At 35.0% G+C, this 13,448-nt stretch overlaps 1 protein-coding gene across 3 annotated transcripts in view; it reads left to right on the top strand.

The window, feature by feature from the left end:
* The window catches only part of LOC149780218 (uncharacterized), a 146,412-nt gene that overhangs the window by 29,272 nt on the left and 103,692 nt on the right, over positions 1-13,448 (top strand). For 2 of the 3 annotated variants that reach the window (XM_089936978.1, XM_089936980.1), the window contains exons 6-11: positions 1,123-1,226; positions 1,648-1,745; positions 3,897-3,966; positions 4,731-4,857; positions 8,915-9,070; positions 12,241-12,687. In XM_089936978.1, the coding sequence (XP_089793104.1) occupies positions 1,123-1,226; positions 1,648-1,745; positions 3,897-3,966; positions 4,731-4,857; positions 8,915-9,070; positions 12,241-12,687 (1,002 nt within the window). The remainder of the gene's footprint in view (positions 1-1,122; positions 1,227-1,647; positions 1,746-3,896; positions 3,967-4,730; positions 4,858-8,914; positions 9,071-12,240; positions 12,688-13,448) is intronic. The other variant, XM_089936979.1, reaches the window with a different exon arrangement.

Here is a 13,448-nt window from a genome sequence, read left to right on the forward strand (position 1 = left end):
ATGCTTGTGCCAAAGCCACACAGTGGAGTGTAGCAACTGTTACACCATAGGCTGTTGATATGCTTGTGCCAAAGCCACACAGTGCAGTGTACATTAAATAGAACGCTGTTACCTAAATGGCTCAGTGTGAATAGGCATACCTGTAAATTATATAGCAGTGTAGTCATTGTCAAGTTCAACATTTTATTATTGATGCATGAATTATGTTTATACTGCTGGCTGTCATTACAAGGATACTCAAAGCCTGTGACCTTCACCGACTTAAGTAGGCTTCTAGGGGTGCACAATAAAAGTAGCTTTTCAAAAAGTTAATTTTTAAAAGACAAAATTAATGCAAAAACTACAATATTTTTTATCAGCTCATTATATTTTACTTCTGCTTTCATAGAAGAGCAGATGGGATGCTCATTTGTCTATCTGTTATAGAAGAGCAGATGGGATGCTCATTTGTCTATCTGTTATAGAAGAGCAGATGGGATGCTCATTTGTCTGTCTGTTATAGAAGAGCAGATAGGATGCTCATTTGTCTGTCTGTTAGCTCAAGTTAGTTATAACTACTGCTGCTAACCTACTTGGAGGATTGCCATGAAACTTTGTACATGCACATTTATCCCATCATATAGTTCATCTGAAATGAAAATGATGCTGATCTGATGTCCAATATGGTCACCATGGCAAACATCTCGTTATCACTACACCTGAATGGAAAGTCAGATTGACATAGGGTTTTCACCATAAGACTTCTTATAATGCATGATCAAGCTATTGCTTATTGTTTATTTGCAAATGGCATCCAGCAAACGATAGGTCAGGACAAAACGGACAAGAACTTTACTAGTACAGATGAATAAAAGGGAATATTCAGATTTTTGTGGAAAAAGCAAGAAGGGCAACAGATATGTTTAGTGGACATAATGTGTTGATCTGAGTATTCTTATTGGCCAAGAGAGCATCAGTCCCTTTGATTTGAGTATTCTTATTGGCCAAGAGAGCATCAGTCCCTTTGATTTGAGTATTCTTATTGGCCAAGAGAGCATCAGTCCCTTTGATTTTTTTTTTGATTACCATTACATATAAGCTGAAGTTTCACATATTATTGTTTTTTATAAATGTCTTTTTCAGTTTTGGATGTCCACTGGCTGACAAACTACCAGTTTTTGGTTGCTTATATCCCTCCTAATGCTGAACCAGACATACAGCCGACTGTTATCTTAATCAAGGGATCAGTAAGCGTTTGTACTTTCTAATTACACTTATTCAGAAAAAGTGTTTAGTTTTAAAACAGAAAGGTGATTATTTATTATTACATTTATTTAGACAAAGATTTTTTTTAAAAATGTGATTACTTGGTTTTGTGTACCCCAGCATAAAAAATGTTCAAAAGTTTACATTTATTGTAGACAATTTTTAGTGTGATTAAAGTTCTGTTTGGATCATAAAACATTTTGTATCATAAAGCATATTGTGTCAGCAATCTCAAGAATTATGTCCCTTTCTCAGTTCAACAGTTAAAAACGTAGGGATTTGAAAAAACTGTGCATATTTTTTTTCTCACTTTGTTTATAAGTACAAAGAATAGTTCTACATAGTTTTGTATAAACCCAGTACTATAAAGTTATACCACATAGTCCACTAATTTTTTCACAGAAAGATGCAGCTCCTGCTAATGATTGCTTTGATGATGTTTGTTATGGCACAGGAGATAAAAGGCAGAGGAAATATTTCATGATTGCTGTTCAGAATTGGTAAGTTCTTTCAGAAAATCTACACCATCCATGTATTTTAGAAAATAGATTTTACTACCTTCTGTAGATTTAAATATGAATATTCTTTTAAATCAGGAAATTTTAAAACTGATTTGAATTTGTTTGACACAATTTTTTTTCTCCATGACTGTAGTCTTGCAGCTCCTATTCAGTAGCCTCAGTTCAGTCAGATTTTGTGAGAAGTTTGGAATTATAAAATGTTTACAAGATACATGTTTTGCTGTTTTAATGCTTATTTTGAGATAAGAGTCTCAGTGGTACTGGATGTAGAAAGAATCCTTTTTTCATTTGGTGGGGATGGAGAAATTCCAACCCAGGGATCTCATTTGTTATAATTTATACTGGGGAGCTGTGTGTTACTACTATATTTTAGTATGCATAACCCACACCCCATTTTTCAGCTCAGAATGAGGGGGATTGTTGTTGTTGTTGTTGTGGGGTTTAACGCCATTTTTCAGCACACGATAGGCTATACATGGCGGCCAGTATTAATGGTGGAGGAAGAACCCGGGAAAACCCCGGAAAGAACCACCGACCCTCGAGAAGCTACTGGCAAGCTTTCTCATATACCCACATTGGCTGAATCTTAGACTCGAACCGCCGCAGACAGAGGTGAGATGGCAGTGATCCGTAACGAAGAGCGCTTTAGACCACTCGGCCACTCGGGGCCCCCAGAATGAGGGGGAAAATGTACTTCTGCCATATAACGTGTATGTGATATGATACATTTTAAAATCATGATAATTTCACTCCATTTTCACAGTGTAACAACAGTTAGCCAGTTGGATAGTGAATCTGAAAGTGGCAGAATTAAAAGTACAGTATATCTTTCTGATTACATGAATGGCCCTTAAAAGGAACATTTTATGATTCACCTTCTTGATGGTGTTCAGTCTAATGCATCAAATCCTTCTAATTCCTCCATGTCATCGTCATTCTCAGATTCAAGGTTGAACACCAGGTGTCATATGAAAATTCATGGTCAGTAGTTATACTTATTTGGACTATCAAGACATCTGTAAAATGTATCTTTGTGTCCTAGCTGGAATTACCAAAGCAGTAGATTATAGTGATGTTGGACACATAAAAGATTTAGCTGGCTAAATTTTCATTGGTTTTTTTTTAATTTGTGGTTTGGGACAACATAGAAATTAGTGTAAATTGGTACCCAAGAAAAATTTGTGATAGTACAGTATATAATGTGTTCTATTATGAGCATGAATGATGCATATCATTGGCTGAGCTTTTGACCACTAAAGAGGCTGTATTTCTGACCTTAACTTAATCAGACCTAGTCAATATCATCAAGATGTTGGATGGTTTATATTACGAGTGAAATTCATGCATGGTAATGATGTGATCATGCGTAAGATTGGATGAGATACACAGCACATTGGCAGTTATATTTGTAATCAGATTTTGATCAAATTTGCTAAATAGTTTTATCATTTCAAGATATTAGATCATTTTGATTATGAGCAACATCTGTGCATATTAATGCAGTGATCTTGTATCTGATTAGCTACATTTGTTACCACTCTTGACACCAAACTCAAGTCTGATTTTGCTAATAACAGATGTATGCTTATCTTTGAGATATCTTGTATTTCTTCTTGTTACCTCCACAGATCTTAACAATATATTTCTGATCCATTTGTTATACAATGTCTGAAATTGGTTTATATATATTTTGGATCACTTTAATTATCAACCAGAGTCTGCATGATAAGTGTGTCTTTGACAGACTTTTTATCAGGTTATCTAGGTAAAATCAACTTGATATAAAGTTTGTGAGATAGTTGACAGTGATTGTGTTCTTTACAGTACTTCATAAGCCTGTTGTGAAATTAGGTGAGTGATGTCTGGACCCCTTAGGCCTCTTGTTGTAGTGGCTGGCTACCTTGTGCAGACAAGATGAAATGTAAATACAGAATCTGTTGAGTAATGGAAAGAATGTATTAAGATTTTAATACATTCTCTGTTTTAAAATAATAATTTAAGAATACCAGGATCATTTGCATACTGAGGTTGGTGACGTGCATGCATATTTGTTTTCCTTTTTGAATTTTATTTATTATATAGCAACAGTTGTCCAATTATAGATCAATAAAGTTTTTTTTTTTTCAATAGGGATGTTTTATTGCTAGCATCAAGCAATGCAGCTGAAATTGGTGTTATAGGAAAACATCTTGATGACAAGGTAGTATTTTTGTTTTCCATAAACTGCTTATAGTGTGCTTCAAAGGACTTTTTGTTTGTACTTTATTTTGATAGCATGTGTCAGTATGATTCAGTTACGAATTTCTTACAGAGGAGAGGGTTAGACAGGCAGCCTTAGTGATTGAGGAACTTTTATTGAAAGAAGGAATTCGGGAACAGATGGGCATTGTTTTCTGATAAATGTACTTGCTGAAAAACTTAAGAATTTTATCTTGTTGAATCTAGAAACAAAAACATTCATGAATTTATCATGATTATATAATTATAAAAATAAATGGAGTAAATAGAAGACAACAATCTTTGAGAGGTGCTTAAGTGATCAGAAGAGGCAGAGTGGAGTGCCGTAGAGATACATAAAGAGCATCAAGTGCAGAAAAGTGGGCATTAGGGGTAATGTTTCCTGTAAATTTGGAGCACTGCTTTTTTAGCAATTAGACTTGTATGCAAAATGTATAAAATGCTTATAGAGATGTTTACCATTGAATTTTTTGTAAATTTGTGCATTTTGAGAAATTTAATTTTTTAGTGCGTAGTTTTATAGCATATACTCTAATGTTATGATTGGATATAATTTATCCTCTGCTATTTCACATATATTTGTATTATGCACAGATAATGACAGAGCAAACTATATCAGTGAAATTATGAGAATTTTGTTCAAATATGTTGAAAGAAATTTTTATGTGTGACTTTATGAACCTTATAAGAATTTTGTCACAGAAATTAACACTCACTGTTTTGTAGCAAAAATGGGATCACTGGTATTTTGAGGACTCTGCAAGAGCTGAATGTCCTGTGACAGACGACTATAATGACAGCTATCCAAAAGGTCTTGCTGTGGACTTCACCTCAAAGAAAGAAATACCTATTGGTAAAATATTGTAACATTTCATATTATGACATAATTTCAGAATTTTGACTGTCATTGAGACAGTTTTTGTTCTCCAGAAAAGTTTCATATACCAATGATTGGAAGCTTCTGTTTCTAATAATGGGAAGTATTTTATTCAGCATGCCTTCATAAATTCTGTGGTAACATCATGTTGTAAATGATTGAATAGTCTTAGTACATTGTGGATGGGTAACCCCTTGACATAAATAGTGAGTTTCTGCATTGCATCAGGTGGTAACACTTAAAGATAATAACATAACATGGTTATAGTCATAGAAAACTTGTTTGTATGAGCTGGGGCCATGGTCATAATCATAGAAAAGTTGCTTGTATGATCTGGGGCCATGGTCATAGTCATAGAAAACTTGTTTGTATGATCTGGGGCCATGGTTATAGTCATAGAAAACTTGTTTGTATGAGCTGGGGCCATGGTCATAATCATAGAAAAGTTGCTTGTATGATCTGGGGCCATGGTCATAGTCATAGAAAACTTGTTTGTATGATCTGGGGCCATGGTCATAGTCATAGAAAACTTGTTTGTATGATCTGGAGCCATGGTCATAATCATAGAAAACTTGTTTGTATGATCTGGGGACATGGTCATAATCATAGAAAAGTTTCTTGCATGATCTGGGGCCATGGTCATAGTCATGGAAAAGTTGCTTGTATGGTCTGGGGCCATGGTCATAGTCATAGAAAACTTGTTTGTATGATCTGGGGCCATGGTCATAATCATAGAAAAGTTTCTTGCATGATCTGGGGCCATGGTCATAGTCATGGAAAAGTTGCTTGTAGGATCTGGGAACATGGTCATAATCATAGAAAAGTTGCTTGTATGATCTGAGGCCACGGTTATAGTCATAGAAAAGTTGTTTGTATGATCTGGGGACATGGTCATAATCATAGAAAAGTTGCTTGTATGTTCTGAGGACATGATCCTAATCATAGAAAAGTTGCTTGTAGGATCTGGGAACATGGTCATAATCATAGAAAAGTTGCTTGTATGATCTGTTGGCATGGTCATAATCATAGAAAAGTTGCTTGTATGATATGCGGACATGGTCATATGCATAGAAAAGTTGCTTGTATGATCTGGGGACATGGTCACAGTCATAGAAAAGTTGCGTGTATGATCTGGGAACATGGTCACAATCATAGAAAAGTTGCTTGTATGATCTGGGGCCATGGTCATAATCATAGAAAAGTTGCTTGTATGATGGTCATAGTCATAGAAAAGTTGCTTTAAGATTGTGGTTAAAGTATTTTCATATGTTTATATTTCCTAAACTCCTTCATAGATTTTTTCAAACTTGAGATGATTATTATTAAGTTAGTGTGTTCAGTTTGTGCTAAGTTAAGTTTCTTCATTCACTTTTATTTCATAAACCATTTAATGGATATTTGGGCCCATCACTGAGATGCAAGAGCCCTGTAGTAATCACCTTTTCTGTTGGTCTGTCTGTCTGTCTGTTAATTCACACTTCTTGTCACTAGCATAGCTCTGGAATCCTTGAACAGAATTAAATGACATTTGGTATGTGAAGTGTTTCTTACATGCCGATTCAAGATATTGTCTTTTAGGGTATAGTTTTGGTGGAGTTATTGCCCTTTTTCATCAGTATTACATTTCTGCTGCATCAGATCCTTGTAACCAGTATAGGTGGTGCTCACCAGTTTCGTATTTTGCATAGGGTTAGAATTTTAAAGAAAAAGAATTTCCCCAGGGTTCCTCAGTGGTTATACTGGCTATTTAAAAAAGACCTTGTATATCTTTGGTATTGTTCAAAGATTCTTTAATTCCCATTATTTTGGTATATGATTGATGGGTGTAATATGGGTTATAGAGTATACAGCTTGGCTTAATACAGATGTGTACCTCTCAAAAAAATGCTAGCTCTGCTTGGTTATTTTCAGTTCCTGCATTTCAGAGGCAAATTGTAAAAACAAGAAGAACCTATACGTTTTTTTTTTACATTTTATATATTTGGTAATTCATTCATTGCACTTTTAGAAGCTAGAAGTTGGTATTGTCTATTCTGGCAAAATCATTTTCCCCATGTGAGCAATTTATCATTTCGGGTTGAAATAATAAACTAGCTCGTCGATTGTGGGATTTATAAATGTTACGAAGCAAACCTAAAGCAATACAAAGTGCATACTTAGAATACAAGATAAATACAATACAGAATATAACTGACACTAAATACAGTACACAGTATACAGCCCATCCACCGGCATTTATAATTCTATCACAGAAAAACATAGATAATACCTTACCAGACTCGAAGGGTATAATTTTTCCAAGTTATATTCAATCCCTTGTCTTTCACTTGCGTGAAAGACAAGTGCTTTTCACAACTCGCATTGCTCGAGGTGTTGTCCGTCTCCAGCCTAGAGTAGGAATAACAGAAGCTTTTTGTTAGTTTGGCGGGGAAGTGATTTTAATACTTGTGATGCACAGGAATCATGCACCGCGATCGATCACTCACTTGCTCGCTCACTCATGACAACCACACACATTGGTACACGACGCAAGTCCTGGGTCACACCTATTTTAAAAACTGCTAAAGATAATCTACTTTAGACTATTTCCTGCTGATTTTTAGAGCACAAAGAAAAAGTCATTTTAGGTAGGAGTGTGCTTAGATCATGTACACTTTCCACAAGTACAATATCCAAAGAAATTTCAGCCACAGTAAATTAAAGTAACATAGAGGTATACCAACATTCTGTCCGTTTAAACTTCACTTTCACCCACCATTCTCTCAGAAGTTCATCATACCTGTAGAGTGCCTCCATCTCTTTGTAACTGACTCTTCAACACTATTTTAAATAGTTCTCTACCTGATAGTTGCTTCATATCTTCACATGTTGTAATGTTGCTTGTAACAGGCATAGATCTGCAACCTGTATTGATAATTGGATGCCATATGGTAGGTGAATTCCCAGTTACATATAGATGTGCCTTTTTCATGTTTTGTCTTTTATGGTCTTAATTTGACAGGTTTAGCCTATTTTTCATTCAGTCGTAAATCTTAAGTACAACATATCCTTGTAACCAGCATAACTCTGGATCCATTGAACGTATTTTATGGAATTGTATGTGTACTCTGTCTCATAGCTGAAGATGTGTTTTTTTTAAATTGGTTTTATCTTCTCTCTTCACTTGGAGTATTGCTTGTAAGAAGCATATCTCTGCAACCCTGAACAGATAATTTGATGCTGTGTGGTAAGTAAATCACGAATTACTGGTAGATTGTCTTAAATGTTTTGTTATTTCAGGTCTCGTTTTTTGAAATTATTGCCTTTTTTCAATCAGTATAAATTCTTCACTCCAGCGTATCCTTGTAACAGCATAGATCAAGGAATCATCTGACATATGCTGGTGGAATTTGATTTGTGCATTGTCTCAAGGCCCCAGATGTGCTTTTTATGGGTTTGTCTTATCAGCTCAGTTTTGGATAAGAGTTATGGCCCTCTACAATTATCTTTATATCTTCATTAGGACTGTTGTATGCAACAAGCATAACTTGTCATTTGATATGAACATTGTCTCATAAACTTAAATGTGTTGTATATGGGTTTATTCTTGTTAAAAATCATTATGCCCTTTACTGCTTGCATACCTGACTAGTTTTTGCAGGATAATTTCATCAAAATTGGTTGGATTTCAACCATGTGTGGCCTGTGACTTCAGATTGATAAAACATTGAATGAGTTTGATTTCAGGATCATTTGCTTTGTGTTAACAATCATTTTAACTATTTTATTGTTGTTTGAAATGTTCAATATTTAATTTCAACAAAATAAGAAAATCAGGAGAATGTCCAAAATTGTTGGTTCAGTAGCCTTTGCAAACCTTGATTGAGATGATTTCTAAGGTAGATTGTCATGTTAAAGCTGTCAGTAATAAAATCATCCATTCCCTAATGTTAGTAATGGACTCATCCTTTTCCTAATGTCAGTAGTGAAATCATCCATTCCCTAATGTTAGTAATGGAATCATCCATTCCCCAATGATTTCTCAATCTTGCAGGAGACAACAAGGTACATCCTGCCAGTCCAATCCTGATAGTCCTAACAACAGATGGACTTCTGATTCCCTACCACATGATCTACAGCCATCCTGAGGCACCAAAGATTACAGTGCAACCTGAACCACTACAGCCTGCAGGTGTGCGCACAGAACAGGGTTAGTAATGAAACTTTCACAAAAATTCAAATTCAGTTTGTTTGTGATACATAAAATATCTTTTATTTGGTTGCTAACTACACTTGTATAGCTATGTTGAATCAGACCTTACAAAATTACTTTATTTTCTTAATTCATGAAACTATTTATGCTTACTAAAATGTTGTGATTTACATTATATACAATATATGTGGTGTTCTACATTGAAACAGCTATATATACTTACTTAAAAGATAAACAACATGGACCCAGAACTGCCATCTCATAATCTTCCAGTGTACATATTCACTTGTAAGTCAAATCATACTATAAACAACATGGATACCTGATCTGCCATCTCATAATCTTCAGTGTACCTATTCGCTTATAAGTCAAATCCAACTGCAAACAACATAGACCCTGATCTGCCATCTCATCATGTGCCTGCAGATCAGCATCTGTGTTGTTTGTTCCACTGATTACTCCTAATAACTGCATGGACCAAGGTCTGCTAGGCATTATGCAACAGCAGATCTGGCTCTGTGCAATTTGCAGTTGCACATGTAAGCAAGTATATATGGCAAATAAATTTGTAGACAGCAGTAAATTGAGTTCTCAGAAATAGCAGATCTGCCAACCATAGGAGTTTTGCCGTAAGTTTTACAGAAACGTTTTAAATATGGACTTACTAAATAAAAACACAAATTATGAAAATATGATTGTTTGTGGTTGTTGTAGTTGTGGGGTTTAATGCCATTTTTCAGCACACAATAGGCTATACATGGCAGCCAGTATTAATGGTGGAGGAAGAACCCGGGAAAACCCCGGAAAGAATCACTGACCCATGAGAAGCTACTGGCAAGCTTTCTCACATACCCACATTAGCTGAATCCTAGACTTGAACCCATGCATACAGAGGTGAGATGGCAGAGATCTGTAATGGAGAGTGCTTTAGACCACTCGGGGCCCCTTGATTGTTTGTGGCAAAATCCAGCAGCATGTCTGTGTTTGATTTAGATCAGAGTTTCATGTTAGATTCAGTGGAATTAGTCAGGGAACCAGACTAACTTTACCATAATACCTTAGATGCTGCACATATTTTGTGATGAAATTGTCTGCATGATAAAGTTTTGTTATATTTTTATTTTTTTATTTTATAAATTGTGTCCAGCAAGCACCACTTCCAGAAGAAAGGGACAGTAAGCCTCCTAAAAAGTACATACAAATGAAATGGAATATTTAGATTCTTGGGGGGAAAAAAGCGGGAAAGGAACAATTATGTTTACTGGACTCGTGTTGATTTGAATATGTCACATGGCTGGAAAGATGTAGAGATTTAATTTTTTTACGTCAAGATGAGAGATATCAAGAAGCCATTCAGCTCCATAGGGTTTGGAATTGCAGTTGTGAAACTTAACAGGAAGTAATTTTGAGTTGAACATGATGTTTACCATCACTGCATCAGTCCTGAATCACACATCTGGACTATTAAATGCATGTTTTCAAGCCTGACAGTAGCATCACATGATATTTTGTTACACCTTGCTGAAAACAGGTCCAAATTACTGAGAAAAAAAATTGACTGTCTTACTGAGAAGGTCTTGTTACAATTGTCAGGTCTGAAATAGGTTGCTACTTATTGCTATAATATAAAATCAATAATGCAGAAAAGCATCACTTAAATTCTTGTATATACTATGCCCCATTATATTGTTAAACTTCAGCAATTTAAACATCAACAAAGCAAATACTTGGTATCATGTTTCATTCCTGATGTATACCTTCTATTACCAGTGAACTACAAGCCAGAAACAGTTGAAAGTTTGAAGAAACACTTTGGACCTGTATAACTGAGTCTCCATTGTTCACGATGTACACACTTCTGTTTGTATCACCATGATCAAAATCACTGAGAGAGCAAATATGTACAACTTATCTTCCCCCCACCCCCGTTATCCACTGCATTGATGTGATGTCTTTTCATCATCCAAGTACAACCTGTACTTGAACAAAGTTGGTTAAATCCAGACTTGACAAAAATATCCATTTAGTTGTAAGAGTGCTTACAGAACATTTAAGGATTGACTGTATATTTTTCTTAATTCAATGAAGTATGAACCCCAAAAAATGCTTGAAAACTATATAAACCAAAAAGGGGTTATACAAAGTTTGCAGTGGGTTTTATGGCTCATACTTCATTGCATTTAAAAAAAATAAACAGTCAATCCTTATAATTAAATTCAACAGCATAATAAGTTAAATAAACTTATAGTTTAATAACATTCTTTTATTTAATCCTATTCTGAATTTCATTCATAAAGTGCAATAATACAGAAAAGTTAAGATTCATTATGTAAATCTACAGCCAATCAGAGAAAAGCATTGTTTGTTTTAAGCCACACCCACTTCTCAGCTGAAGACGAGGCCACCACTTAGTTAGAAAATCAAAATCCATTCTCGCACGATATAAATCATTGTCCACAAAGACTGTTTCATCATGCTGAGGCAAAAACACAATTTTTTCAATATCCTTATCAATGTTTAGGACTGTATACAAATCATCCTGAAAAATCCATTTCACACTGTGCTGTCATGTCTTCACATCAAGATATGTAAGCAGACAATGTTTATTTATTCATTTAAAGTGTATCTCATTTGTAGCGTTAGCAAAGATAACTCATTTATTTGAAAAAGGTCAAGTATTTGGTTCATGATTAAAATCTTACCTAAGAAGACTATACAGACTTTTATATATTATACAGATTTCATATCATACATTAATACATACATACACTGATGAATTTCTCACAGTACCATCATGTCTTTCACATCAAGATGTGTAACTAGACAATATTAATTTATTCATTTAAAGTGTATTTTAATTTTAGCATTAGCAAAGATATCCCATTTATTTGACAAAAGGACCGTATTTCGTTCATGATTAAATTCTTACATAAGAAGTCTGAGTTTGAGTAATCCTATATTCTAAATTTAGTCATCATTGAGTATTATGTACAGAAAAGTAGTGCAGGTGGGTGTGTCTTTAAAAGAGATTGGATTCGTACAGGTATGAACCCAAAAAATTGATAAGGGTTTGGCCAATCAGACTGCTTTAAATCATAATTTCAAAAGAAAAAGAAAAATTTAATTATGCTTTGTGATATAAAACTTTTCCATTTTTTTCTGAACAGCAGCTCCTGTAGGACAAACCACAGGTTCAGTTCAACCATCAGCAGCACAGACATTATTTGGTGGAGGACTCCAAAACCTTGGTGCTTCATCTGCAGCCGGCACAGCTACCCCCAAATCACTGTTTGGGACCAGTCAGACTGTTTTTGGCTCAGCAGCTGCTTCAGCTTCAAACACTAGTTCAAGTGGAATAGCCAAACCTATTTTTGGAACAGGACAAACTTCATCCTTAAACATGCCAACAACAACTAGTGGTACAACAGAGCAATCATTCAAACAACCATTTTCTGCTGGTTATAATTTCAATACCACAACAAGTGGAGGGAGTGGGACAACCACATCCAAGATTCCATTATTTGGTACAGCTTCCACAGATAGTTCGCCATTCAGTTTTGCATCTAAGAGTAACCAAGGATTCAGTTTTACAGCTAAAATGGCATCATCTGGAGGTAAGGATGAAATCATTTACTTCTCAGCTAAAGTTCCAATCATGCAAAGAAAAAGAAGGCTAACCAATTAACTGCAGTACTCAAGTACTTTTTATTGTCACTGATAAATGAAATACAAAAGAGCCTTAAGGATGTTGTTCTTATTGGTTGTTCTGACATCTATCACTTTATGGAACAGGTCAAAATGTACCCAAACCGAAACATACCCAAGTCAGAATATTGGTACATTTCAGTTTGGGCATGTTTCTACCCATTGTACATTTTGACTAAACTACCATGTTATTCTCTACCTTATATGACAGATATTGTCACCTGTCTACACCTGTTCATCTGTGTTTTTTATATTAATATTAAGGTCAGTTCTTCTGTAGACATATATCATGCTTCTTTCTTTTTTATGCAGTGTAGTAATCAACTTGCTTGCACGTCATGGGGACCAGTTTTTTATACTTTGCTGAGTTTGAATAAGTTTTGATACAAGATTAATTTCTCATTTACTTTGATGCATATTAAGACGTCCTAGGGTAAAAGGAATGGTCCTTTTCATGAATATAGCTAGAGTTTGTGTGTCTTGTAGTGTGTCTCGCCAAAGTTTTTTGCTAGTGCCTTGTTGAACACAGCTCTCAGTCTTTAGTGAAACTGGAAACTGTTAATCACTTTTGTGTAAAAAATGTGGAAAATTAAAATCAAAACTATTGCCCCATCTTTGCTAGCCGAGGTTCTGATAACTTTATCTACACCTTGTTAGATTGAACAGCTAT

The sequence above is a fragment of the Sinohyriopsis cumingii genome, chromosome 16 (genome assembly GCF_028554795.1).
Source record: "Sinohyriopsis cumingii isolate HCF-2022 chromosome 16, ASM2855479v2, whole genome shotgun sequence".
Lineage (NCBI taxonomy): Eukaryota > Metazoa > Mollusca > Bivalvia > Unionida > Unionidae > Sinohyriopsis > Sinohyriopsis cumingii.